This window comes from Talpa europaea (assembly GCF_964194135.1).
Source record: "Talpa europaea genome assembly, chromosome: 8".
Classification (NCBI taxonomy): domain Eukaryota; kingdom Metazoa; phylum Chordata; class Mammalia; order Eulipotyphla; family Talpidae; genus Talpa; species Talpa europaea.
In genome coordinates, this window is record NC_140075.1 from 87,731,185 (window position 1) to 87,758,008 (window position 26,824).

The following is a 26,824-nucleotide window of genomic DNA, read 5'->3' on the forward strand; positions in this document are numbered from 1 at the left end:
CATTAACCTATAGGAAAAGATATGTGTAAATTAATACTGATTTTACATGCCTTATTTCTGAAAGTAAGATGGAGTAATTTAATTAAAACAAAAAATTCATATCCATACCTTAATTTTTTTTATATGAACTAGGCAAATAACCAAGAACCTACAACTACAATTTAATGAATTCATTCAAGAGCCAAGACAAATCAACAATCTAGCCAAACTATGTAGTTCATCTGAAGTGTCTGAAAAGAACTACAAATTCTTAATTATTAATCAATATAGAGTAGACACTAGGCACAAGTAGTGAAGTTAATTAAAAGTTTAACTGGCCCCCTAAACAAGTTCACCAGTTCACCTTCAAGGCAAATTCTCCTATGTCAATCCTCTTGAACTTTCTTCAGCACTTTGTTAACCTCATGAAAAGATTACAACTAGAATATTTCAATGAGACTTAGGCAAATTAAATGGGTAATCTGCCTAGTAAATTCAAGTGAATTATTTATCCATGTGTTCAAGAATAAAATGTTAATTATAATGCTTTATTAACAGGAAGAAATCTTTGAAATTCTCCCTGGCTTTATACATTTTCAGTCAGTTTTACATATCTAAAATCGATCCTCATATTTCCACTGTCACTGCCATCATTCTAGTACAAATCACTGTCCATTACTATTTGCAACAGGACCACAATTTTCCAAGCAGTCTCTGTGCTTCTTTTCTTCCCCTTATCTATAATTTTTCACACAAAAGCAAGGGAGCTCATTTAATTACATAATATAATTCTCCTGTTAAAAAAACTTCTCATGGCCTCGTAACATAAAGATTATAATAAATGTGAATGGAATGATGGAATTGGAAGATCACCGTTTGGCAACCATCATAATAATAACTGATTCAAATTAGGATCATTGGATACTAGTGGTTAAAAGGTTTTGGAGTAGCTATGTCCATTGTTTCAGGTAACTTCTTCACAAAATATTAATTCTAAAGGGAAAGTAGAAATTTTATAATGGAAAACTAATCAACAGATCAAATTTAACCATGGGTAATTTAACAAGGTGACATGTGCCTCCAAACACAAGCTGTAAATTAATACAAGGTAACCTTTGTGTCCTTCTACCAAGAATGCATCTCTTGAATCTAATCATGAAAAAAGTATCATATAAACCCAAATTGAGGAATATCTTACAAAATGAATGTATTTTTCAAAAATGTTGATGCTATGGAACCCAAAGAAACATCAAGCAACTATTTTTTCAGATTAAAGAGGACCAGCAACATGGTAACTAAACAGCAATGTTTTGTGATCTTGGAGTTTCTTTTGCCTTGCAGATTATTGTTGAGATAATTGCCGAAATTTAACTGCAGTCTATGGGTTAGAAAATGGTATTATTTTCTAATTTTCAAATTGTATTGTGGATACGTAAAATAATGCTCCTGTTATGAAGGATGTAAATTCGATGTATTTACCAGTTTTTAAAAATACTGATGGCCTTCCACTCACAATCTGACTGAACTCCAAACCATTTTAACATCTAATCCCTGCCCATCTCTGGTTTCATTCCCCATCACTCTCCCCCACTTAATCGCTAGGACAGGCCATAATGATCTGACAGCTCTAGATCAAGGCAAGCTTTTTTCCTGTGCTTGCTATTCCCTAAACTACTCTCAGTCTTTCCTTTTTTTATTTTTTAACTGAGGTAAACCTCAGTAAAACCATCATCATAAATTCTATTCATGTTGTCCCAACTGGCAAGGTTTTATCTTTTCCATAGCTCTGTAGTATTTCATTGTGTGTAGAGATCACATCTTCTTTATGCAATCATTTATTGATGGACATTTAGTTTGTTTTTGTAATGTTATCACACTCTCAGCCTTTACTTATTCCCAAGTTTCAGTTTATCACATATGCAGAAAGTCATTCCCTAAGTACTCTGCCTGAAGTTCACACATTCTCTCTCCTCCCTTTTCACCACAAGATGCAACCATTTATTTCCTCTGTTGCCTATTTCTTCCCGTTGAATGTAAACTCCCTGTAGGATGGGGTTGCCATCCTATTAGCACTTTAAGAGATTTGGGACGTATTCCTGTATTATTCTACAGGAATTATTATATTATTATAAGATATTATAATATAATATTAAAAGATATTATTATACCTTTTAAAGCAGTGGTTTTTTTTTTAAATATTAAACATATAGAAAGAGTACCAGTGCATCTATAAGCCCTAGGTGAAACCTTAGAAAGCAACTTCCTCTCTTCTGAGACTAAGTGGATGAAAGGGGATGTCATCAAAATACTAGGGCAGAATCTGTGCCAAGGGTGGAAGCACACCTCAATCACACCACAGGTTTCTGTAGGAGTACGTGAACATCTTTGCTTTAAGAAAGAATAAGACAAAGACAAGAGAGGGGTCATATAAAAGATAAACAATAATTCCTAGGACAATTTCCACACTAGCGAAGGTATCAAAGTGGTTCAACAACACTCAGCACCGCAGCAAAACGGGAAAGCGTCCTACGTCCCCCTAACTCCCCTGCCACAGACTCTGCACATGCGCATCGGCAGCCACGTTCTCCGCCCCCTCTTTTCCCACAATCCTTTTCGACCCGCGGATTAAAATCCCAGGAACCCGTCGCAGAGAAGAAGGCTATTGGTCGAAAAAGCAGCCAATGAACGCGCCTGTTACTGGTCTGCGCGCTGCGGCGTAGGGGAAGCGCTTCAGGCCCGCAAGCCCCGCGCGTCCGGGTGGTGGTAGCGCCATGAGTTCCATCGGCACCGGGGTGAGTGTGTGGTCCCGGGGCGCGATAGTCTCCCCTAAGAATTGGCGGTAAAGGTGACCCGGACTGCCTGCTGGGGGTGGCCGTCTCGGGGTGCGCTGGGACTGCCTGCGCTCGGGGGGCTACTCCAGCCGCCGGGGGGCCACCCTGTCTTTGCGACGCTCGTCGCTAGGCCTGCGGTGGCGGCGACGCGCGCTCCTCAGCGCGGGCGGCGCGCTGGGCCGGCAGCCGCGGAGCCGCTGTGGATTGCTGAGTCACTTGCCAAGCTACAGCCGCTTAGGGAAACCGAAAGTGGAAACTCGTGGGGCCTGAAATGGTGTGTGTAGGGGTTGGCGGCAGTTGGCCTCTGGAGAAGCGCCGGGGCCAGACGGCTTGGGTGGGAGATCCGGGGCGCACTCCCTCCCCACGGGCCGCCGCTGCGGTTCCTAGGGTGCTGCCGACTCGCGCGCCTTTCCCCTCGTCCCTGCGAGTGGACTCACCCCTCTCTGTCCGGGCGCCCGATCCGGACAGAGCGAATAAGGGAAATTGTCTCAAAAGCTCAATCTGGGGTCTCCCTGGTGGCGCAAGGGGTTAAGACACAACCTATGAAGCAATCTGCAGCCACTGCAGCAAGAGTTCGATGCCCCGACCGGCCGGGGAGCTACCCACATGGCGCAGCAGACCTCTCCTGACTCGCCCGCTGCTCCCCTCAGCAGTGTATTTCAGTCAGTTTGCCTGTTCTGTTCCCCACTCTGTCTCTGGTGAAGCTTCTCACCCCCCCACACCTCTGGCCTGTACCCCAGTTCTTGTATGCATAAATGAATCAATCTTTACAAAAAAAAAGCTCAATCTGAAGAGCCCCTTAGTCTTTCCTTTGTGTCAGCTTTTCCTGCAAGATTGATTAACAGCACTTGAATTAGCAACACTGCAAACCTTTGCTTGATTTGTTGGGGAGGTAACAGCTTCTTCTGACTTTTAATAGACTGGTGAGGATTTTTGGCGTTGGATTTGTTAACTTGTTCGGCTTACTATTTGCTTTTATTAAATGTGCTGCATATATGCAATCTTGTGGTTACTCCTTTTTGTGTATTCTTAGTATAGAAAATACGTTTTTGTTTAGAAATATTTGTTTGCACTAGAGGCATTAAATAATGAGTTCCTGAAATTGAGTTTGCAATTACAATAACGTTACCTCACTTTCCATTATTAGTGTTTCATTCTACAAACCCTTTACAAATACTTGATCATATAATATAGCCACATGAGTTATTTTGTATTACAGTTAAGGATCTCCCATCTGACAGATCAGGAAACGGACTCAGACATTACTATTGTTGAATTCCTTGTCTACTTGACACCTGTCCACTTCTCCCAAGAATGCCAGATATGAAGACTTGTCTACTTGACATTTCCCTCCACTTCATTGTTCACTAGCAATTTCAAGCTGCATATCCAGACTGTGGCTTCAGCGTGTCTTATTTTCACAGTAGTACCTTTTCTTATTTACTCCTGTGTCTCCAGCACCCAGATTTGTGCCTCATCTGATTTGAAAATGAACGGCTTAAGAATGAATTCATTATTCATTCCCTTGTAATGCCTAACACAAACCCTGGTTTTTCTCCTTCCCTTGCCGTTTACGTTCTGCAATCTTCAGCTCAGTGAATGGCCAAATTCTAGTTGCTCAAATGAGGGGAAAAAATCTGATTTATCTTTTTCACTTGACTCCTAGAGACAATTGATATATATATATATATATATATATATATATATATATATATATATATATAATTCTGTCTTCAAAACTTAACTGCTTTCTATCTCTTCCCCTGTAGCCTCCACCTTTGGAATACCTGATTTTTGCTTCTTTTCATGTTTTCTTAACAATTCATTTTCCAGATGAGTGTTTTTAAAAATTTAGATCATAGTACTAACCCCCTCTTCCCTGCACAGGCCCTCTTAGTATATGCAACATAGTTTGGGTCTACATACCTCTGGTTAAAATTTACTGTTCTCTTCACCAGTTAAGTGCTCAAGACACAGTGACCTTATTTCTTTTTCTGTATTTTACCAGGTTGTTTCTACTCTAACATCTTTATGACAAATACCAGGATGAGGACTCCTCCATATCCTAAATGCTTAATTGTTTAGGTTTGATTCTCCCTAAAGGACTAAATGTAATTGCCGCTAAAGGCCTTCCCTGATCAGGTAGTCTATAGTTCCTCAGACTATCGCCTCACTGTGTCTTATTTTTATAGTAGTGTTAGGGGGAAAAGGAACCCGTTTAATATCGGGGTTGTTCTATAACAGTAGTACCTTTTCTTATTTATTCCTGTGTCTCCAGCACCCAGATTTGTGCCTAGTCTGATTTGAAAATGAACAGCTTAAGAATGAATTCATTATTCATTCCCTTGTAATGCCTAACATAATAAGATACTTGTTAAACGCTTGAAAACAAAACAATCTGTCCCAAGTTTCACAGTTTGTTTGTACCACAAATTAAAATGCCCAGTGCTTTTTTACCAGTGTATTAATTAAATGTATTCTGTGTAAAAAGGTTCTGACTTTACCGGAGACTGCTTCCATTCCTTTTTCAGTAATGGAAATAGAAAGTGTTGAACTTTTTCCTAACAATATTGTTACTCTGACATACTTCCCGTTCCTCTTCAAAGCAAAGCCTGTGTTGAGATTTAACCTAAACTGCCGATGTGTAAGCTATTTTGAGAAAAAAATACTGCCAAAGATGCATCATTATTAACTTATTTTTGCTTTTTCTGTCCTAGTATGACCTGTCAGCCTCTACATTCTCTCCTGATGGAAGAGTTTTTCAAGTGGAATATGCTATGAAAGCTGTGGAAAATAGTAGGTAAGAAATACTGTTTTATTTGAAATTAGAATGATTTTAACCAGGTATTAAATGTCTCCTTTTCTACTTTGTTGGTATTGAACTTTTGTTATATTACATTGGCACAAACCAGTCAGTATATGCTCTAAAATAATCTTAATACTCAGATTTCATTTTAGACTGGTTATTTACAATGAGCTTCAATCTTAGGTATTCAGTTGATCCAGGATTATTCTCTTAGCCATTTTAGCATTGTCTCATATGTAGTGTATGAAACCAAAATCATTTCTCTCCTAGCCCACTTTCCTTTTTCAGATTCTTAAATTACTGTTTTCCTTGACCACTAGGCCTGTGACCTTGTGACCTTATTTTTTATCTCATATTTTTGTTTTTCAAATGTATGCAGTAAATCTATACAGGTAGTAACATGTTTGTCTTAGCAGGGACTTTTAAAAATTGTTCTCTGAAGCCACACTGCATCCAAAAGATGTAGGATCACTAAGATATTTTCCTGTTGGATTCTCTCCCTTCAGTGTTTTTGTTGTTTAAAATAATGTACTATAATAGTTCTTTCAGCACCTTTGTAATGTGTTGGTTAAATTGTTTAGCTTATTGACATATTTTATTAGTCTTTTATTAAATAAATTTTCCAGCCAGTTATACTTAAGTGACTATATTTTAGAATCTGGAGCACCTTTGGATGAATTAAAGAACATTAAAAAAAAGTTCAGTCATAACATCTCATTCAGATATTTTAAAGAATTATTTTTATTTATTTATTTTTTTATAGAGGCATGTTTTTATTTACTTATTTATTATATTTGTTTGTTTTGTTTATACATGCACTGGGTACAGTCAGAAGCGCGGGAGGGTGAGAGAATTCACCAGAGCCAGAGTGGGGAGCAGAGCAGGCAGAAGGACTGAAGTACACTGCTGAGGGGAGCAGCGGGCGGCAGGAGAGGTCTGCGCGCCATGTGGGACCCTCCTCTGGTGGCCGGGGAGCAGCTGGGGTTCGAACCGGCACCGCAAAGGCCGCGGGCAGCTTCGCAACCCAGCGCTCAACCGCTGCGCCACCGGGGAGGCCCGCTAAATAATTATTTTTAGATTTAACAAACAAGGTGTTGGTATTTGAGCTCACAGATTCTCATTGTAATGAAAACTTTTGGAGTAGATGGGAGTAGGGAAATGTTTACAGAATTTCAGAAAAGTACACTTGTAAATACTGAGTTTTCTTACTTTGTCATAATACCCTCAATATTTGATTATGGAGTTTCATGAGGGTAGAGACTGTTACTTGTTTTCTAATGTGCTGGCACTGCACATAGCAAACATCAGTAGTTGGCTAATGAATAAAATGTTCATTTGTGTCATCTTCTGAATGGTAGGAAGAAGGTACGTGGATTTCTAATGACTTAGGAAATAATTTTAAAATTCTGAGCAAAAATATAAGTTAAGTCTGTAAGATTTGTAACGAAGCTAATATATTTTACATTTAAATGTGTTATTAGCTATATTGGTATTTATAAGCTACAAGTATCTGATACTATAAGGGAAATAAAGCAGTTAAGAATTTTAGGCTGAGGGCCTCCCGGGTGGTGCGGCGATTGAGCCCTGGGTTGCGAAGCTGCCCGCAGCCTCTGCAGCGCCAGTTTGATCCCTGGCCGCCTGCGAGGGTCCCACATGGTGCGCAAACCTCTACTGGCTCCCACTGCCCCCCTCAGTAGTGTATTTCGTCAGTCTGCCTGCTCTGTTCCCTGCTCTGGCTCTGGTGAATTCTCTCACCCTCCCGCACTTCTGACTGTACCCAGTGCTTGTATAAATAAATAAATAAATTTAAAAAAAAGAAAAAAAAAGAATTTTAGGCTGAAATGTATTTGTCTCGTAAGCCTGAGAGAGTTGAGAAAGTCAAATTCAAGACATGGACCCATTGTCTTCCTGATGTATTAAACATGGGAACTATCAAAACAAATAATTAATGACATAAGAATGACTACCTAAAAGCACTTTTATTAGAATATGTAGACAATGATAATAACCATTTTACAAAAGCATCCCCCTAGAAGGTAATATACAAAAGAAAAAAGGGGGAAATTGAATTATTACCTTACCGTTTAGTCCAGCAAGGAGCCAAAATAGGATAGGAAGATTGTGCAAAGTAACTTAGAACAAAAATGTACATAAAATTTTGGGTTTTAAGGCCCCTTTATACTTATTTAAAGATATTCATTGAGGACCTCTCAGAGCATTTATTTATGAAGGCTGTAGATTCTGTCAATATAAACTATGACCCCAAAGAGCTTTTACTTGAGCAGATGATGGTTCTATCAATATTTACTATTAAAAATTAAAACTGATAAATAAAAACTTAAATAATATTTAAATAGTTATATATTAAGGATTTAATGTTAAAGAAATTTAATTACTATAGTAAGATATTTAATAAAAATAATTTTCCCAAAATATTTTAATACTGTAAAGAGTGGCATTGTTTTACATTTTTGTAAATCTCATTTGTTAATAGAAGACAGACATATGAAGCAAATTAGGCATATGTTTGAAAAAATGGGGAGAGATTTAATACTTGTTTCAAGTAATTATGGATGTTCTTTGATACACCAAAAATGGAAAAATTGTAGTTTCTTAAAGTTTTGTTGCAATGTTGAGTCTGAAATATAATGTTGAACCTTTTGTATTTTCACAGTAAAGTCTATTAGATATTGTCTTGCATTTTGGATCAATACCCATGCATAATTTCATTGGAGGCTGGTCATTTGGAAAATAGGCTAGCACAACCCAGATTTTCTGTATTTGATATATTGTAAACTGTCAGAAACATCACATTTGTTAATATCTGCTACTGATGTGATCATAAGTTTGTACAAATTGGGGCACAGTGGTGATTATGTTCCTAAAATTCCAACTCAGGCTTGAAAACTTGTCACTTTAGTTACTTTCCTTGAAGTGATAGTTTTACTTTGTTCATGTTATAGGAAAAAAAAAGGTTTAAATGTAGGGCCTCCCCGGTGGCACAACGGTTGAGCGCTGTGTTGTGAAGCTGCCCACAGCCTCTGCAGCGCCGGTTCGATCCCCGGCCGCTGGCGAGGATCCCACATGGCGCGCAGACCTCTCCTGCCGCCCACTGCTCCCCTCAGCAGTGTATTTTGTCAGTCTGCCTGTTCTGTTCCCTGCTCTGGCTCTGGTGAATCCTCTCACCCTCCCGCGCTTCTGACTGTACCCAGTGCTTGTATAAATAAATAAATAAATCTTAAATGTAAATAGCAGTTTGACATTCTTTAAAGGTAAAAAAAGGTACTCCATGAGAGAATTGACAAAATTTTTACTTGTTTTTTCCTTTAGGCAACCATAATATTTTGATGTATAGCAGAAGTACTTTGAATACTTTATATTTCATATGTTAATAAGAGATACTCAAGGACTGTCATTTAATAAAAATGATATTCTTAAAGTAGCTTAAAAATAAACAGTTGAGGGCCTCCCTGGTGGTGCAAGGGGTTAAGCACTATGAAGCAGTCTGCATCCTCTGCAGCACGAGTTCGATCCCTGGCTGGCCAGGAAGCAACCCACATGGCAGAGCAGACCTCTCCTGTCTCCCCTGCTGTTCCCCTCAGCAGTGTGTTTCAGTGAGTCTGCCTGTTCTGTTCCCCACTCTGTCTCTGGTGAGTCCTCTCTGGCCTGTACCCAAGCTCTGCATAAATAAATAAACTACTTTCCCCACACTTCAGGTATTGTCAATGGCAACCCTTTCAAGTTTAAACTCCTTGGCCCAGCTTTCAAAAAATCTGAAGAATCTGGGACCTCCCTGGTAGCACAGGGGTTAGGACGCAACCTATGAAGCAATCTGCAGCAGCACTGAGTTCGATTCCTGGGGCCGGCCAGGGAAAAACCCACATTTCAAGACAGACCTCTCTTGTCTCGCCTGCTGCTCCCCTCAAGCAGTGTACTTTGGTCTTAAAAAAAAAAAAAGGAATATTTTCATGAGACTACAAAGACACTGCCTTTTCTACTATAGGTGGACATTTATACTAAGGGTTCAGAAGAGTGGTGGTGAAACTAAAGGACTTTAACACAAATCAAGGCAGTGATGAGAAATAGCAATAGTACAAGTAAATGGATAGTATATTCTGCACTGCAACACTCTCAACTGTTTTTTTAAAGATTTATTTATTTATGCATGTGTGCCTTTGTGTGTGTGCCTTTTCATTTTTCTGATTGCTTTTGATTAGAATTACTTTATTAAAAGTATTAGAAGAACAAAGTAATGCATTTTAATTTTGAAATGGCAACATATTCCTCCACATTTTAAGGGATTATTTTAGCATCTCTTTCGTTTAAAAGTTGTAGTTTTTTTGTTTTTTGAAATATTTATTTATTTATTTATACAAGCACTGGGTACAGTCAGAAGCGCAGGAGGGTAAGAGAATTCACCAGAGCCAGAGCAGGGAACAGAACAGGCAGACTGATGAGGTACACTGCTGAGGGGAGCAGCGGGCGTGGCTGGAGAGGTCTGCACGCCATGTGGGACCCTTGCCAGCAGCTGGGGATTGAACCAGCGCTGCAGAGGCTGCGGGCAGCTTCGCAGCCCAGCACTGAACTGCTGCGCCACCAGGGGAGGCCCTAAAAGTTGTATAGTTGTACAAAACATTTTGTATACTTATAAACAATTCTTGATTATTGCAGAAGCACATGAGCTAAAGAAAATGTTATAATCCTTCCATGAAGATTAGTCACTGTTAACTTTTTAGTTTATGTTTAGCCTATCTTTTCTATGGCTATGTATTTTAATAGACATGAATTTAATGAACAGCTGTTTATAACATGGCTATCATATGCCAGATACTGCACCATTTTGTACATATTTTGTTGGCATCTGTTTCATTCTGTTCAATATTTTCAATTATTATATAAAGTTTATATCATATGCTATGTTGTTGGTTTATTTTTTTTGGTTACATAAATAATTTATATGGGCCTCACTTTACTGTACATTGTTTACCATTGCTAGTTTTCAATCCTGTTTCTTTTAAAGTACTTGATATGTTTTACAGTTCTAAATATTACCTATTTTTGTGCTTTTAATAAAAAGGTGTTTTATTTTCAGTTAAAAATTGATTTCCTTCTACTTGTTTCAGTACAGCTATTGGAATCAGATGTAAAGATGGTGTCGTCTTTGGGGTAGAAAAATTAGTCCTTTCTAAACTTTATGAAGAAGGTTCCAACAAACGACTTTTTAATGTCGATCGGCATGTTGGCATGGTAAGGTCACATTTAAAAATGTTCTTTTTTGCCTTGTCCAATTTCTTGTGAAATAAGTGATCTATATTTTAAAAATGTGATTATAAGAACCCATTTATTTCTTTAGCATTGAGACACACAGATCAGAGAGCAACCACGGAAGTAATCGGTTACTGGTTTGTGGACAGTTCACTATCTAAAAGAAAGGTACTATTCTCATAGTGATTGAAGACAGAAAAATCAAATTGTCATAAGAGGGGAGCGCGATGTAGAAAAAAAGAGATCCTGGCAGCATAGATCACAAATGAAGGCCTCTTTGAGTGGCAAACAAAGAATGTTTAGCTTTTTTGTTATCACTTTTGAGAATCACTGTCATACTTAAGTTATTATCAGATAGAAAATGCCTGTATTGTAAGATGGAACACTAGGAAATGATGTTTAATGAAAGGAAAAGTGAACACATCCTTTTTAGTAGCTTATTAGGTATCATTGCATTTAAATTATTTCATGCAGTTGGTATCTTGAGTGACTACTTTGCACAATTGCAGCCCAACTCAATTCCATTACTGGTGCTTACTGAAGTCATCCTTCATAGATGTCAGACTTCTTCAGTGAAAACCACCACAAAAAAAAAAATATTCTAACCGTACCTACTGTAAAGGCAAGAAAGAAAAAATGATGAATTCTAGGTACGATGCTAGAGACTCATTATATAAAATCTCTCTGTAATCCTGACAACCCAGTGAAAGTAATTTTAATCCCATTTATTTTCAGCTGAGAAAACAGACTCTCTAGTGGCAAAGAAAGACACTGGGATTAAAATTGAGGTCTACGTGGTTCACATGTTAAGTCCAGAGCCCATTCTGCAGGGTGAAACTCTAACCCCACTAATTCTGTTGATAGCTTTAGTACTTCAAAATGAAAAGTATAATACACACAGAAAAGACTGGTAAAACAACCTATAAACTGTGAAACTACATGAATTAAAATGTTTTGCTGCTTCCTTGATTTTTTTCCTGAACCTGTTTTGTCTACTGAAAAGTTTATTGCCAATGATGAAAGTAGCTGGTGAGAGGGAACTAGAGTGGCATGCTTTCTTTTAGTAGAAAAACTTCGGGTGTATTTAAAAGAAAAAAATGCTAATACTACAGTTACTTCAGTGATGGAAACAGATTTATTGTCCTAAAAATTTCAAATTTGTCATTTAAAGTCAGGAAATCAATGGCATTCTGTAGAGCTGGAAATTGGAAAGACATTAGATATTGAAGAGGGAGAAATGAAGGATTGATGTTGTCATTTTTTAAATGATTTGAGAAGGGTCAGGGAAAGGAAGGATTAGGGTCAAAATAAGGGGAGGTGCAATTGTATGGGGAAATAACTAAAATGAAAATGCATATTGTGCAAAAATGAAAAAAGATGTAAGAATTATATAAAATAAAATATAAAAAAAATGATTTGAGAATTTAGACTTCTCAGTAAGCTTTACTCAAAGCCTTTAGAAAATTCTTTAAATGGTGCAACTTAGGCTAGATAAACCTTAGGTAAGTTATTCTAAATACCAATTTCTTTACTGCAAAACTGGGTGATAAATAGTACCTTCCCTTACAGTTGTTTAAAAATAATGACCTCTGGAGAGGTGGCAAGGTTAAAAATGTGTATAGCATGTAGTCAGTATCAATGTGTATTTAGGAATTTTCATTATTACTGTTGCTAGGTAGCAGTGGGAAAAAAGTGCTACTAAAAATTCTGATATTACCTTTAAATTCTACAAACAGACCTTGATCCCCAAGACCTGTGCTTCAGTGATTGTTTTCTTCTTTCTTTCCTCCCAAGGATTCTCTAGGCCAAAAGAAATATCCAAAGGTTCTGATATGTATTTAGGTTTTAAATACATTGCTAAATATTTGGTCTAAACAATAGTGTTTATATCTTAAGTAGCTATTTGGGGGGGGAATAAACCACATACAATACAAGAAAAAAATAAATTTGATTTTCAAGCTGCGGTTACTAGTATGTACTGCATAACTTCTTAATCTTTGGAATCAGATTGGATGCTGCCCCTTATTTACTGATCCACATTGATTTTTGCAGAGCAATTATTTTTTTTTTATCATAGTAATTCAGCTCAATTTTATGATGGTATTGAAAGGAATGCATTATGATCTGTGAAACTGGCAACTACTTTGATAACATTTCCTCCAATGTTTTACAACTCAGTTCACTACATTGCTCTAGTATCGCAGCATATGGTTTGGAACTGCAGTCCTAAACCACCAATCTTGGAACATTTATGTTTGTCATAGTAGCTTATTAGTAAGTCAATAGTCTGAAAAGGGAACCTGAGTTGTGCCTTTTATACCAAAACTTTTAGTAGCTTTTTGAACATAGAATGGTTTAAATAAAAGATCAGTCCTTACCAAGACCCAGGGTTTTATTCTTTATAATGAAGTTTTAGATGGGGAGACATGGAAATTTATTATGGATGTATTTCTTCTGAGCACAATGGTTGGACAAAACAATGAAGTCATACTTGGTAAATTTCCAGTTCTCATACTCAAGCATCAAAATAACCTGAATGCCTGATAAAGATCGTTAAGCCAAAAAATTTACTTCTGTTGGCGATGCTTGTTTGAAAGAAAATAAGCCTCCAGTAATTACATACTTTTCTCTGATTTGTGTTTATTAAATTTCCTCCCCTCCAGGCAGTAGCAGGCTTGTTGGCAGATGCTCGTTCTTTAGCAGACATTGCAAGAGAAGAAGCTTCCAACTTTAGATCTAACTTTGGCTATAACATTCCACTGAAAGTAAGTTAATAATTTGTTAAGAAGCCTTTTAAGTAGTAATAGAAGCTTATTAATAAGCTCTTCTATTTCTTCTGCTCCCCATAGCATCTTGCGGACAGAGTGGCCATGTATGTACACGCATATACACTCTACAGTGCTGTTAGACCTTTTGGCTGCAGGTATGAAATTTTGAGATATTCATTCAGGTCTGTGCTGTAGAATCTATTTTCCCCAGCACTTGAGCATCTTACTTCCTTAATAATGTGAACTATTACCAAGAAGTATTATGGTGGTGTACATAAAAATAAAACAGTGTACATAAAAAAAAAATTTTTTAAATACTGAAAAATACTACACAGATTTGAAGTAATGATAAAACACAGAACTCATAGTAATAACTTTGATGACAGTAAATTCTGTTATATTAGATTAAGACATTCTCAGGAAACTGCAAAATGATTTTAATTATATTCTGTGTTTTCATTATTTGGTGACCAACTGTACTGGTACATCAGTGTTCTCATTAGTTTCCATTTTAAATAATTTGGAGCAGTTAGGCAAAATGTTCTTAAATGGGAGGCTGTTTTAGTAGTCATAATGAATCTATACAAAATTTCACTTCATACTTTTGTTACAGTTTCTTCTTTCTGTTGTCAAGGTGAAGAGCTAGTATTTTTCTTTTGGGGAAAAGCTAGGATTTAGTTGCATCAAGACCTGGAATACTGTAAATACTCAAATACAGCTTCCCAGAGGAGCTCTGTCATTACTTTACATTTGTAAATCCTGTTTAAATTATAACTTTGCTTTTGCCCCTTCCCCCACCTCCTCTGGATTCCTCAGTTCTGTAGTCAGCTTTTTTTTTTTTTTTTAAAGATTAGTTTATTTATGCATACAAGAATTAGAGTATAAACCAGAGATGGGGGGGGGTGAGAGGATCCACCAGAGACAGAGTGGGGAACAGAACAGGCAGACTGACTGAAACACACTGCTGAGGGGAGCAGTGGGGGAGACAGGAGAGGTCTGCTCTGCCATGTGGGTTGCTTCCTGGCCAGCCAGGGATCGAATTCGTGCTGCAGAGGATGCGGATTGCTTCATAGTGCTTAACCCCTTGCACCACCAGGGAGGCCCTGTAGTCAGCTTTTAAGATTAAGAATGGATCTGTCGGTCCTCCCCTGGTGGTGCAGCGGTTGAGCACCGAGCTGTGAAGCTGCCCACAGCCTCTGTAGCACTGGTTCGATCCCTGGCCACTGGCGAGGGTGCCACATGGCGCGACAGACCTCTCCTGCCGCGCCCACTGCTCCCCTCAGCTGTGTATTTCTTCATCATTCTGCCTGTTCTGTTCCCCACTCTGTCTCTGGCGAATTTTCTCACCCTCCCATGCTTCTGACTGTACCCAGTGCTTGTATAAATAAATACATAAATCTTAGAATAAAAAAGGATCTGCCATATGACTCAGCAGTTCCACTCCTAGGGATCTACCCACGAATACAAAAACACTAATTTGAAAGGAAACTTTAAGTACTCCAAAATGGGTGAGCGGATCAAGAGGACATGGTATATACACAGGATGGACTAGTACTCAATAATCAAAAAAAGACAAAGTTGCCATTGTAGAAGCCACAGGTTTGGCCAACCCAAGCCTGACCTGGGGCCTCTGCTGTCCACTTCCTGCTTATCTTAAGGCTCTCAACTGAGTTCTGAATTCATCAGTTCTGTTTTTGTTTTTTTTTTTTAAGATTTATTTATACATACAAGAGCTGGGGTACAGGCCAGAGATGTGGGGGGCGGGGGTGAGAGGATTCACCAGAAACAGAGTGGGGAACAGAACAGGCAGATTGACCTAAGTACACTGCTGAGGGGAGCAGCAGGCGAGACAGGAGAGGTCTGCTGCGCTATGTGGTTGCTCCCTGGCCGGCTGGGAATCAAACTCGTGCTGCAGAGGCTGCAGATAGCTTCGTAGTGCAGTGCTTAACCCCTTGCGCCACCAGGGAGGCCCATCATCAGTTGTTTTTAAGGAAGTAAGAATAGTGGACAGAACTTTTTTCAGTATTTATTGAGTGTTTACTACCGGTCAGTCTTAGATGTTGTGAAGGATATAGAGATGATTGTGATATAAATTTAGAGGTGGTAATAAAGATACATACTGAGTATAGTATGTATTTAGGGAATGGATTCTTTTGGAAAGATGGCAAAATAAAGGATGTGAGATTAGGCAGAATGATGAGGATTTTCCAGGCATAGGAAATGGTATGAAAAATTACATGAGCATTTCAAGTAATATGTACTGTATAAGGTTAGATGACATTAAAGATTAGGATGCGATCAGGTCATAAAGAAGTTGTCTGTGCTCCATGCTACAGACATGTTTAAAGTAATCAGTTACATATGTTGAAAGATAAGTCTCAAAGCAGATGGAAAGGAATAATGGTAGCGGTCAAAACTGGATATTCTGCACAGGAAATGATGTGTAAGATGAGACTTTTTTTTTTTAAGATTTATTTATTTATGCATATAAGAACTGAGGTATAGGCCAGAGGTGGGGGGTGGGGAGAGGATTCACCAGAGACAGAGTGGGGAACAGAACAGGCAGGTTGACTGAAATACACTGCTGAGGGGAGCAGCAGGCGAGTCAGGAAAGGTCTGCTGTGCCATGTGGGCAGCTCCCTGGCTGGGGATTGAACTCATGCCGCAGTGGCTGTGGACAGCTTCATAGGTTGCATCTTCACCCCTTGCACCACCAGTGAGGCCCTTGTTTCCATTTCTAAGGCAAATAAATTTGCAATTTCAGAAAATCAGTAATTCACAATAGCTGTTGAAGGGTAGAGAGTTTGATATTCATCTGTTAGTATTCTTTTGTCTTTACTGCTATCTCCTCAGGAATGTTTCATCAGAAGTTTAATAATAAACACAGCCACGTGAATTTTGAGCAATTTCAAGTATGTACTAGATTATATTAAAACTACCTTGCTTAAGTACTTACTATGAGTAATGGTTTATATTAGAAAGTATAACTGCATTTTTATTGGTTTTTTTAGTACTTTCATGCTAATCAGAACAATGGTTTAATATACTTTTATGTAGTTTCATGTTAGGATCTTACAGTGTGAATGACGGTGCACAACTTTACATGATTGACCCATCAGGTGTTTCATACGTGAGTAATTCTGGATTATCTTAAGTTCTATTTTTAGCTTAATTGTTTATCTTTAGTACAATTAATAAAGATAACTTACGGATATGAGGCCGGGCGGGGGAGGAACGATTTGTGGCTTTCAGTATGTTGTCTATACAAACTGCATAGTATATATAAAATTTTTTAAAAATATACCATTTCTTTTACTACTCTACATTAGCAGTCTTAAATGTAAATATATTCCCTTTTTGAAAGGATTTTAAATGGGCTTACATGGGCCTTCTTCTACCTTTTCTCAACTTTTTCTTAAAGATTGATTTATTTTTATTTTTGCGTAGAACTGATAAATAGGCTGACGATAGCTTGATAGTGCTGAGACTTGAACACCTGTGCCACCAAAGAGGCCCAGCTTCACACATTTTAAGGGTTTTTTAGATTTTTTTTTTTATTGTCTATTGTCATGATACACATTATAAATGGATATTCTTATCTATAAAAGGTGATAACATTCATTAGTAATGAAGGAGGGTTTAGAGTATTGAACTCAGAACTACCTTGTTTTCTTTCAGGAATAATTATATTTTACTCTAATGTTAAATTTTTTTCATTCTTACCCTCAAATATGTATAATGACAAAACCTGCTTTTCTTTGGATATATGTCTATGCGATATAATCCAGATTAGTGTTGAATTAAATTGGCATTTTAATTTTTTAAAGATTTATTTATTCATGCATATAAAAACCAGGGTACAGGCCAGAGTTGTGGGGGGTGGTGAGAGGATTCACCGGAGACAGAGTGGGGAACAGAACAGGCAGACTGACAGAAATACACTGCTAGGGAAGCAGCAGGCAAGACCAAAGAGGTCTGCCATGCCATGTGGGTATCTCGCCGGCTGGCTGGGATTGCACCTGCACTGCAGAGGCTGGGGACAGCTTCACAGCGCTGCCACCAGGGAGGCCCGCATTTTAATTTTTAAGCCCCTTGTTCATAAGAATGTTTGACTATATTCCTACCTACTTAATTTTGAAAATCATTCAATATCCTTTCTTTAACTTTAAAATAAAAACAATAGTAGCCATTGATGATGATAATATGTTTAATTGTATGTATTTTGTTGTATGTTCTTTTTAAATAGGGCTACTGGGGCTGTGCGATTGGCAAAGCAAGGCAAGCAGCAAAGACAGAAATAGAAAAACTACAGGTAATATATACTTTAATGATTTGATTTCTGCTATAACATCCTCATGTAGTGAAGTTTTATCTCATCACAAAGTAAACCTATTAGTTCAAGGACATATTTTGATTTGTTTTGGGCAGAGCTTTCTGAAACTGCTAAGTAGCTGGAGATGCAAACTGGTAGCAAATATGTAAGTTGTGTCATGCATGGATCCCAATGATTATGACTACAACTTACCATAAATCCTTAATCCAGAAAAATACGTTTCAATAAAATTTCAAAAAGCACTTGAAACCCATTCATATTGTTCTGTGGGCTTTAGATTGTGGACTGTGGTATTTTACTACATCATTTCTTCTCTGGAGCATGTCTTTTGTCTATGAAGTCTTGGACTAAGAGTCTGAAACATAAAATCCCATTTTACTCCAACCACCCATTTCTCTTTCTAAGAGTCATAAATTCATCTATAGTGTCACTTTTCTTTAACATTTGCTCATTTTCCTTTTAGGCATAAACCGGTGAACTTAATATTGAAACAATATATCTCAAACTTAATTGCTTTTGAGACTTTCTTGAAAGGCAGGCATAGGAAAAGTTCACATATCTTTGATATTAATGCTGTATTAAAACCTTACCCAACTAATTACTCATTAAACTTCTCTTTTAAGGTCAGGTTAGAGAAAACATCTCTTTTGTGCTTGGTATTTGATAAGTCTTAGACTTGTAAAGCCTAACTCACAATTAAAATTTTAGCAAAACCAACAAAAGGATCTTTGAGATTCCTTAGCCTAAGCCCAGCCCTGGGTTAAACACACTACCCAGACCTCATGATCAGTGTTCTTTCCCATTACACATGTCTTACTATAGTGCTAAGTTATTGTCTTCTTTTTTTTCCTTTTGCTTTCAGTCTCCTCTTAGTATTATTTGGAAATTTTTAAATGAGTATTTAGGGCAGTCAGCTATCTCTTTGTCTCTCTGTAGTTAAATTCTAGCAAGAATGGGAAAACCAAAAGTCCTAGCTAAGAATTTAGAAAAATTGTGTCAGTAGAATTACATGTATACTTAAATGATACACAGGCTCTAAATCAAAAGTCAGAAAATGATGCCCTACAGCTTGCTTTTTAAAGTTTTATTGAAACACAATCACATTCAGAATTGGCTGATTTAAAACAGTAGAATTTAATAGTTGGAACAGGTATCACAGATCAAATGGATCATAAGGTCTAAAATATTTACTCTTTGGCCCTTTACTGAGTTTCCTGATTCCTCCTCAACATCATTGTCTTTTTCTGATGTTATTTATCAAAAACATTATTTTATAAAAATTTCATGAACTTATATAAAACTTTATCATTTAAAATGTGCCTTTGTATAATACAATGTTTTTCTAAATACAGAACTTAACCTATAAAAGGCAAAAGCATAGGGTGGGTATTCTTTTCCTTCTCTTCACTCCCAATATAAAAAAATTTAAACAACAGAATAGTATAATAAACCTTTCCATGTAGATTGAACAGTTACTATTTTCCAATATTTTTTCTGAAATACTTTAAACAAAAATTACAGATACCATGACATTGATCCGTAAATACTTCAGCATTCATCTCCTTAAAATAACATTATCAAATATATCATCTAATATACAGTCTTCAGTATAAGTGCCTCAGTAATCTCAACAGTGTCATAATTTTTTTCAAATCACAGTATAAAGTTCATACGTTGAGGGGCCTCCCTGGTGGCGCAGGTGGTTGAGCGCTGTACTGTGAAGCTGTCCGCAGCCTCTGTAGCGCGGATTCAATCCCTGCTGGCCAGAGAGAATCCCACATGGCGAGCAGATTCTCCTGTCTCGCCTGCTGCTCCTCTCAGCAGTGTATTTCGTCAGTCTGCCTGTTCTTTTCCCTGCTCTGTCTCTGGTGAATCCTCTCATTCACCCTGGTTCTTGTATAAAAATAAAATTAAAAAAAAAATCTTTAAAGTTCATACATTGCATTTGTTTCTTATATCTTGAGTTCTCTCTTTCCATTATAATTTTCTATTTTTTTCTGTCTCCTGTACAGGCAGCTAGAAGCATCAGGGTTTCTAGAGATGCAGTAATTGAGTCATCTAAGCCTGAACTGCTTATCTTTAACCATTTTCCATTCTCAGCATATGCCAGTTTGCTCAGACTTTTTAAGAAATCTTGTGTATTCAGAAACACATATGCCTAATAGATCCTGCACGTGCTGGTTCTTTCCTGTACCTGCACTGTATAAACTCCTCAGCCAGGCATTTAAGTGCTATTTTCTATCCTACTTTGAAAAGTTCATTGTAAGAATACTACATAACCTATGATATGAAAAAATATTTTGGTTTTCCACTTCTGCTTTGTGTATCTTCCTTGAAATCAAAGTAAGTCCAATGTATGTTCTAAGGACCCAGTCAAATCTTGATTCTGTCAAAGCTTTGACATTTTATATTTTTGTCTTGAGTAGTTTCCATGAGGGACAATTTATCTTATGCCTTCATCTCTCTTTATCTTTTGTATAGTAGGTAGTCACAGTTTGTTTGCATTTCATTCTTCTAAATTGGCTATAAAAAGATTTTTTCAGTCTTTGAAACATAAGGGGTGCCTATGAATAGTTTTAGAGGATCTGCATTCTTATAAATTTTAATACCACAGAATTAGTTCCCAGCCAGGGGTTGCCAAGACTCTCTATTTCAGTGTAGTAATTTAAAATCATTTTAGGTGATTTTGCTAAGTTTTATGTATGCAGCTATCAGGAGCATTAGCGGTTGATAGAACTCCTGAAAAGAATCTGAAAAATAGTTATTACCAAAGTGGTATGTTTTCCTTTTGACACATAATTTAATATATTTTCTGTAGATGAAAGAAATGACCTGCCGTGATGTTGTTAAAGAAGTTGCAAAAATGTAAGTTGAAATTTTCCTAAACCATTGACAAAAATATTTTCTTGCCATTACTTATACATAATTCTAAGAGACTGTTTTGCTAAAAAATAGTTCAGTGCATGATTATTAGAAGGTGAATTTAACATTCTCAGAAGTCACATAAATGATATTTTCTGTATTTCAAGAGATAATGAGATGAAAAAAATAGCTTTTGACAATGGACTGTGTAGGTGACAGAATTCATCTAAATAGATGTGGTGAACCTCTAAGTTTATACTCAATTATGTTTATACATGGTCCACAAAGCCTGCTTATTTTTATAATCTGTTTCTCTGGGAAAGATGTATCTTAATCATGAAAGTTATTTTTCTTTAAAAGATTTTATTTATACAAGAGCTGGGGAATAGGCCAGAGGCGCAAGAGGGTGAGAGAATTCACCAGACACAGAGCAGGGAGCAGAACAGGCAGAAGGACCGAAGTACACTGCTGAGGGGAGCAGGGGATGAAGCAGGAGAGGTCTGCCCCACCTTGGGGGAATCCCCCTGGCCAGCCAGGAGATGAACCAAACTGGCGCTGCAGAGGCCACGCTCAATACGCTGCACCACCCCACCGGGGAGGCCCGGAAGTTTAGTTTTTTTTTAAAAAATATTTATTTATGCATACAAAAACTAGGGTGTAGGACAGAGATGCAGGAATGGGGGTAGATGATTCACCAGAGACTGAGTGGGGAGCAGAACAGGCAGATCTACTGAAATACACTGCTAAGGGGAGCAGAGGGCAAGATAGTGTTTTGCTGTTGCCATGTGGATAGCTACCTGGCCAGGGATAGAACTTGTGCAGTGGCTGTGGATAGCTTCATTGTGCTGAGATCTAACCCCTTGGGCCACCAGGGAGGCCCCAATCATGAAAGTTTTTGTAATAAGATGAGGTGAGCAGTATTTCAAAAACATTTAAAAACAGCCTGAAAGAGCTGTAAGTGATTTATGACAGTAGAATGCTACATAACACAGGATAGTGAGCAACAAAAGTCAGTAAACCTGAGTGGCAGTGGTTCAGAATTCATGATTCTTCCAGATCAAAGAATGCAAGCATTTGGTAAACAAACAAAAAAGTGCAATGAAATGCTGATTTTTGCAGCCAGCATTTAAAATTTTGAAATAACAGCACTCCACAGATTCACAGCACCTGAAACTATTGCACATTAGAATTACATGAACACAGATTAGTTAGCTCTTTGTGTGTCTCCGGTTTTATGATAATGATAGAAATCCTAGAGGGCTCTTCTATGCTGAAAATACGTTCTATTTTGGTAATCCTGAGTGTATCAAAATTTCATATGTGCTTTGTAATTTTCTAATTATTTTTACCAGTTTTGCTACTGCACCACCCCCTTTACTATTAGAACCCTTCCAGTTCATTGTGAAGAATTCATTGTGATTAGTTAGTAACTTAGGAAAACTGGGAACTAGCATATGATAGAGCCACTTAAAGAAATTAAATAGTCCTTACTGAACTGACCAACAGTTTAAAATGGTAAACTCAATTTCCTTGACCAAAATTGCTTCTAGAAATCAGCCCGTCCCACTCCTTTTATGACCAGGTTATATCCATGTACAGAGCCATCCCTTTTATCATTTTCTAAAAAGGAGCACTAGGAATGCTATCTTGTATTACAGCAAGGCTTCAGGAAGACCTCCACAGTAACTGTAAGGATGAAAACTATAAAATAAGAAAGATTTCCTGATAATTTTTTGATACTTTTAATATATTGTTTGATGTTCCCTGTTTACTACAATGTAGTGCTTGTCATTGCTTGTTCATGTTTGAAGACCAGGTTGAGTAGAATATAATTCTTATAAAATTGACAAGATGTTTAAAAAGATTCTTGTCAAATAGCTGCAGATTAGAGACACCACTAAAAATTGCAAGCACATTAATCAGTATGTCTTAAAATTAAGTAGTTAATAAATGAAAAAAACCTGAAACAAGAGGTAAATGATGGCTTTTTTCCCGTTTGAATCTGTGTTCCTTACGAGGTTTATGTCTTTTAAAACAGTATTAAAAACACAGCCAGGTTTGTTGTACGTTTATATTGAATCATGTGTAGTGTTTAATTTTATATCAACCCTTGTATATTTTGTCTTTTCTAGTGTTTGTAATAAGTCTATCTGTGTATAATTTTATAAATATTAATATTAGGGTTAGATATTCAATAATTTGTAGTGACTGGGTGCATGAAGTATGTGTGTAGATGACCAAATGATCTTTCTTTTCTGTTCTAGAATTTATATAGTACATGATGAAGTTAAGGATAAAGCTTTTGAATTAGAGCTCAGCTGGGTTGGTGAATGTAAGTTATTTTTGTACATTTATTCATTCTTGGAGTCATCTATAGTTAATCTAATTTGCCACCAATTGCCTTTAATTTTTTTAAAAGATTTATTCATTTATTTATTTATACAAGCACTGGGTACAGTCGGAAGCGCGGGAGGGTGAGACAGAGCAAGAGCGGGGAGCAGAACAGGCAGAAGGACCAAAGTACACTGCTGAGGGGAACAGCGGGCGCAGGAGAGGTCTGTCGCACCATGTGGGACCCTCACCGGTGGCCGGGGATTGAACCGGCGCTGCAGAGGCTGCGAGCAGCTTCGCAGCCCAGCGCTCAACCGCTGCGCCACCAGGGGAGGCCCAATTGCCTTTAATTTTTAAAATAATTTATTTATATATAGAAAAGTCACAGTTAAAAATTGACTAGCCTCCCAAGGCTTTGAGTGTCCTTGAAATCCCTGTCCACTGTCTTCCCAGAGTAACCAGTATCCTTAATTCTAACACCATGAATTGTTTTGCTTGTATGGAATTACACTATAAACTCTCTTGTCCCTAACTTTAGTGTTGTATTTGTACAAATCATGTCTTATATAGTAGTACTTGTTTGACTTGCTGTATGGTGTGTGTTGTTTTATGTACCGGTTTATACATTTTCTCTGTTGGACAATTTGGTAGTTTTTTTTTTTATATTAAAGATTGGTTTATTTATGCATACAACAGCTGGGGTACAGGCCAGAGATGCAGGGCGTGGGGAGTGACAGGATTCACCAGAGTGGGGAAAAGAACAGGCAGACTGACTGAAATACCCTGCTGAGGGGAGCAGGGGGCGAGTCAGGAAAGATCTGCTGCTCCATGTGGGTTGCTCCCTGGTAGGCCAGGGATCGAACTTGTGCTGCAGAGGCTGCAGATTGCTTCATAGTGCTGTGCTTAATCCCTTGCCTCACCAGGGAGGCCCTGGTAGCTTTTTTTTAAAACTATAATGTTTCTGCAACATTTTATATGGTTATTTTGGTACACAAATGTAGCATTTCTGTTGGTATTATACATAAAAGTGGAATTTTAGTGGATGATGAAATATAAACATGTTCGGCTGCAGTGGGTATTGCATAAATTTATCCCAATCACTGGGTGTCGAATACAAAAGAAAGCCAGATTAGATTTACCAGGTAGTCTCTTTTTGAAGAAAGTTCTGAACAGTGTACCTTTTTTTAAACATCCTTTTCATATTTTTCAGTTATTACTAAGGAATCACCAATTTTTTCTTTGTAGCACAGGACTTTAAGGCTAGCCTTAAAAAAAAACACATACTGTGTATTAACAAGTACTCAGGATTTATCATATCATCAGGATAAATCACAGTGTAATTTAATCTTTGTTCTAAGCTAACGTTTTTACAAATTTAATCTCATCTGGAGAAAAAACAAAGATGTGTTCAACGTGTCTGGTACTACGAAGTACAGTTTTACATATTAAATGGGTTTGTATATCTGTGCAGGTTGTATGGTATTAGCAAATAATCTAGTCCTCATTTTTAATTCATTTGAATGTTTGCCTTAATTTTCAGTAACTAAAGGAAGACATGAAATTGTTCCAAAAGATATAAGGGAAGAGGCAGAGAAATATGCTAAGGTAAGCCACAGCACTGAAAACTTACCTTGCTGAAGGTATCATGGAAATAAGTGAATAAAAGAACTTGGTTGATTCTATTGCTAAATAACACGAGTTGAGCTAAACCACGAATGGAATTTTCAAGGGGATAAAGTTGATCTGATTCCAAAAAGTTTTTGTGTGCAAATGACAAGAATTTGGGGGGGGACATTTACTGCATTCATACTGTATTTTACCAAGAACATAGTTATTGTTAGAGCAAGATACACTTATTATCCTTTACTTGTGTGTCTTATTCTAAAAGTGTTCATTTTTCAGTTACAAAGAATTTTTAATGACAGGTGCTTAATGAATTGATTCCAGTTGTTAAAGCAATATTAAAAGTTGATTTTAAATACTATTTTTCTCTTAATAGGAATCTTTGAAGGAAGAAGATGAATCAGATGATGATAATATGTAACATTTACTTCAGCATCTGTTTTAAATTTCTAATATGGTTCCATGTAACTATTTCGCTTACTGGATTATTACATACCCATTAACCAGTTTTCATTAAACTTTTGTCTTGTAATGACTGAAGTCTGGTTAATATCTGCTTGACAAAATTTGTGGGGATAATTCAGCACATATTTACTCAGCATTAAAATACTGCAAAAAAAAAAAAAACAGGCTTTGGAATCAGATTAATTCAGAGCTCATCACTCAACTAGAATCTAAAGATTGTATCTAGCTAAGATACAGTATATAAAAAGTACCTAAAGGCAAATGATGCCATAGCCCAGTTTTTTATTTACCAAAATTATTGTTGGTTATTAGTCACTGTTAACCTTCTGGAAGTGATACACAAGACAGATGTTTAACAGGTTGAAAGGTCAAAAATACTATTTTTCTTCATTGTGGTGAGGAGTGGACTTAAGGATCCAAAGTCCCTATCCTGTCACTTAAATAGAAATAGCCATATTTTCTGCCAAAAAACCCAGAATGTATGTGGAAGTGCTCTGTAAGCAGATATGTTACTAAATGGAATAATCAGTCTTGTAACTAGGAAGAACGACTGTTAACAACCTCAACTAACACTCCAAGCAGGAAGAAACAATTTGAACTGAGGCCAGGTAGACACACCCTTTTTATTGGGTTCATGCCAGTATCGTTCCCTTAAAACTGTCATGCTTTCTAAGAAAGTAATCTAGTCATTGAACTTAGCAGTGGGGTATTGCTGGACTCTGAGCACGTGTGTAGTTTATATTATACATGCAACTCAAATCAGTATCAAATTAGTATGGCTACTGTCTTGTATTAATACAATTACTTAGCTACTCATTTACCTCAGAATGATGCTGGTGGTGGGTAAAAACTTAAACAACATTAAACCTACCTACAGAGAGATTTAACTTCATAAGATGATTATCCTGGAAAAGAGTATCGGGTTATTGTATACTTTTCCAAAGTATAAGTAGCACATGGACCTTCTACTCTTGAACAAGGCAGAACTGGAGCAGAACAGGCAAATCTGAAACACACTGCTAAGGAGAGCAGCAGGTGAGATAGGAAAGGTCTGCTGTGCCATATGTGGGTTAGCTCCCTGGTAGGGGATCAAACTCAAGCCATTGTGGTGGGTCTTGAGCAGTGTAGTGCTGAGACTTTAAGCTCTGGGCCACCACAGAGGCCCCTATAAAGGCACTTTGTAACTTACTAGTAATGAGATATGATTACTTCTGTGGGGTAGGGGAGAAATAAGACTGCTACATTTTACTTTGACAAGATTACAATTTTATTTCCAGAAAAGATTCAGTACCTTATTACTGTAAATCTTCTTGCTATTGGTACCTAAAAAAAAATAAAAATAAAAAATGTTTCAAAGAATAAACATTTAGTTTAGAGAGTAAAAATAATTTAGATTATAAAACCACTTATCTGACAAGACTCCATTTGCTTTTGTTTCTGCCATTCATAAAGATACCTGAAAAATAAGAAAAAATTGTTTTACGTCATCAATATTTTTAACTAACATTACTCTTAAGATTTAAAGAGAAAATTACAATGACAAATTAATCCAACAGCAAAT

General features: G+C 37.2%; 1 protein-coding gene across 2 annotated transcripts; it reads left to right on the forward strand.

Annotated features, from left to right (window-relative positions):
- Positions 1–2,750: 2,750 nt before the first annotated feature.
- On the forward strand, positions 2,751–25,219 carry PSMA3 (proteasome 20S subunit alpha 3; the record flags this gene model as incomplete). Of its 2 annotated transcripts, none has more annotated exons than XM_084240654.1 (11): positions 2,751–2,771; positions 5,528–5,610; positions 10,740–10,863; positions 13,545–13,646; positions 13,731–13,804; positions 16,707–16,779; positions 17,896–17,961; positions 20,801–20,847; positions 23,109–23,176; positions 24,716–24,780; positions 25,175–25,219. In XM_084240654.1, the coding sequence occupies 11 exons, from the start codon at positions 2,751–2,753 to the stop codon at positions 25,217–25,219; spliced, it is 768 nt and encodes a 255-aa protein (XP_084096780.1). The 2 variants fall into 2 exon arrangements, with proteins under 2 accessions (XP_084096780.1, XP_084096781.1); XM_084240655.1 differs by having other exon boundaries at positions 16,728–16,779.
- Positions 25,220–26,824: the final 1,605 nt, after the last annotated feature.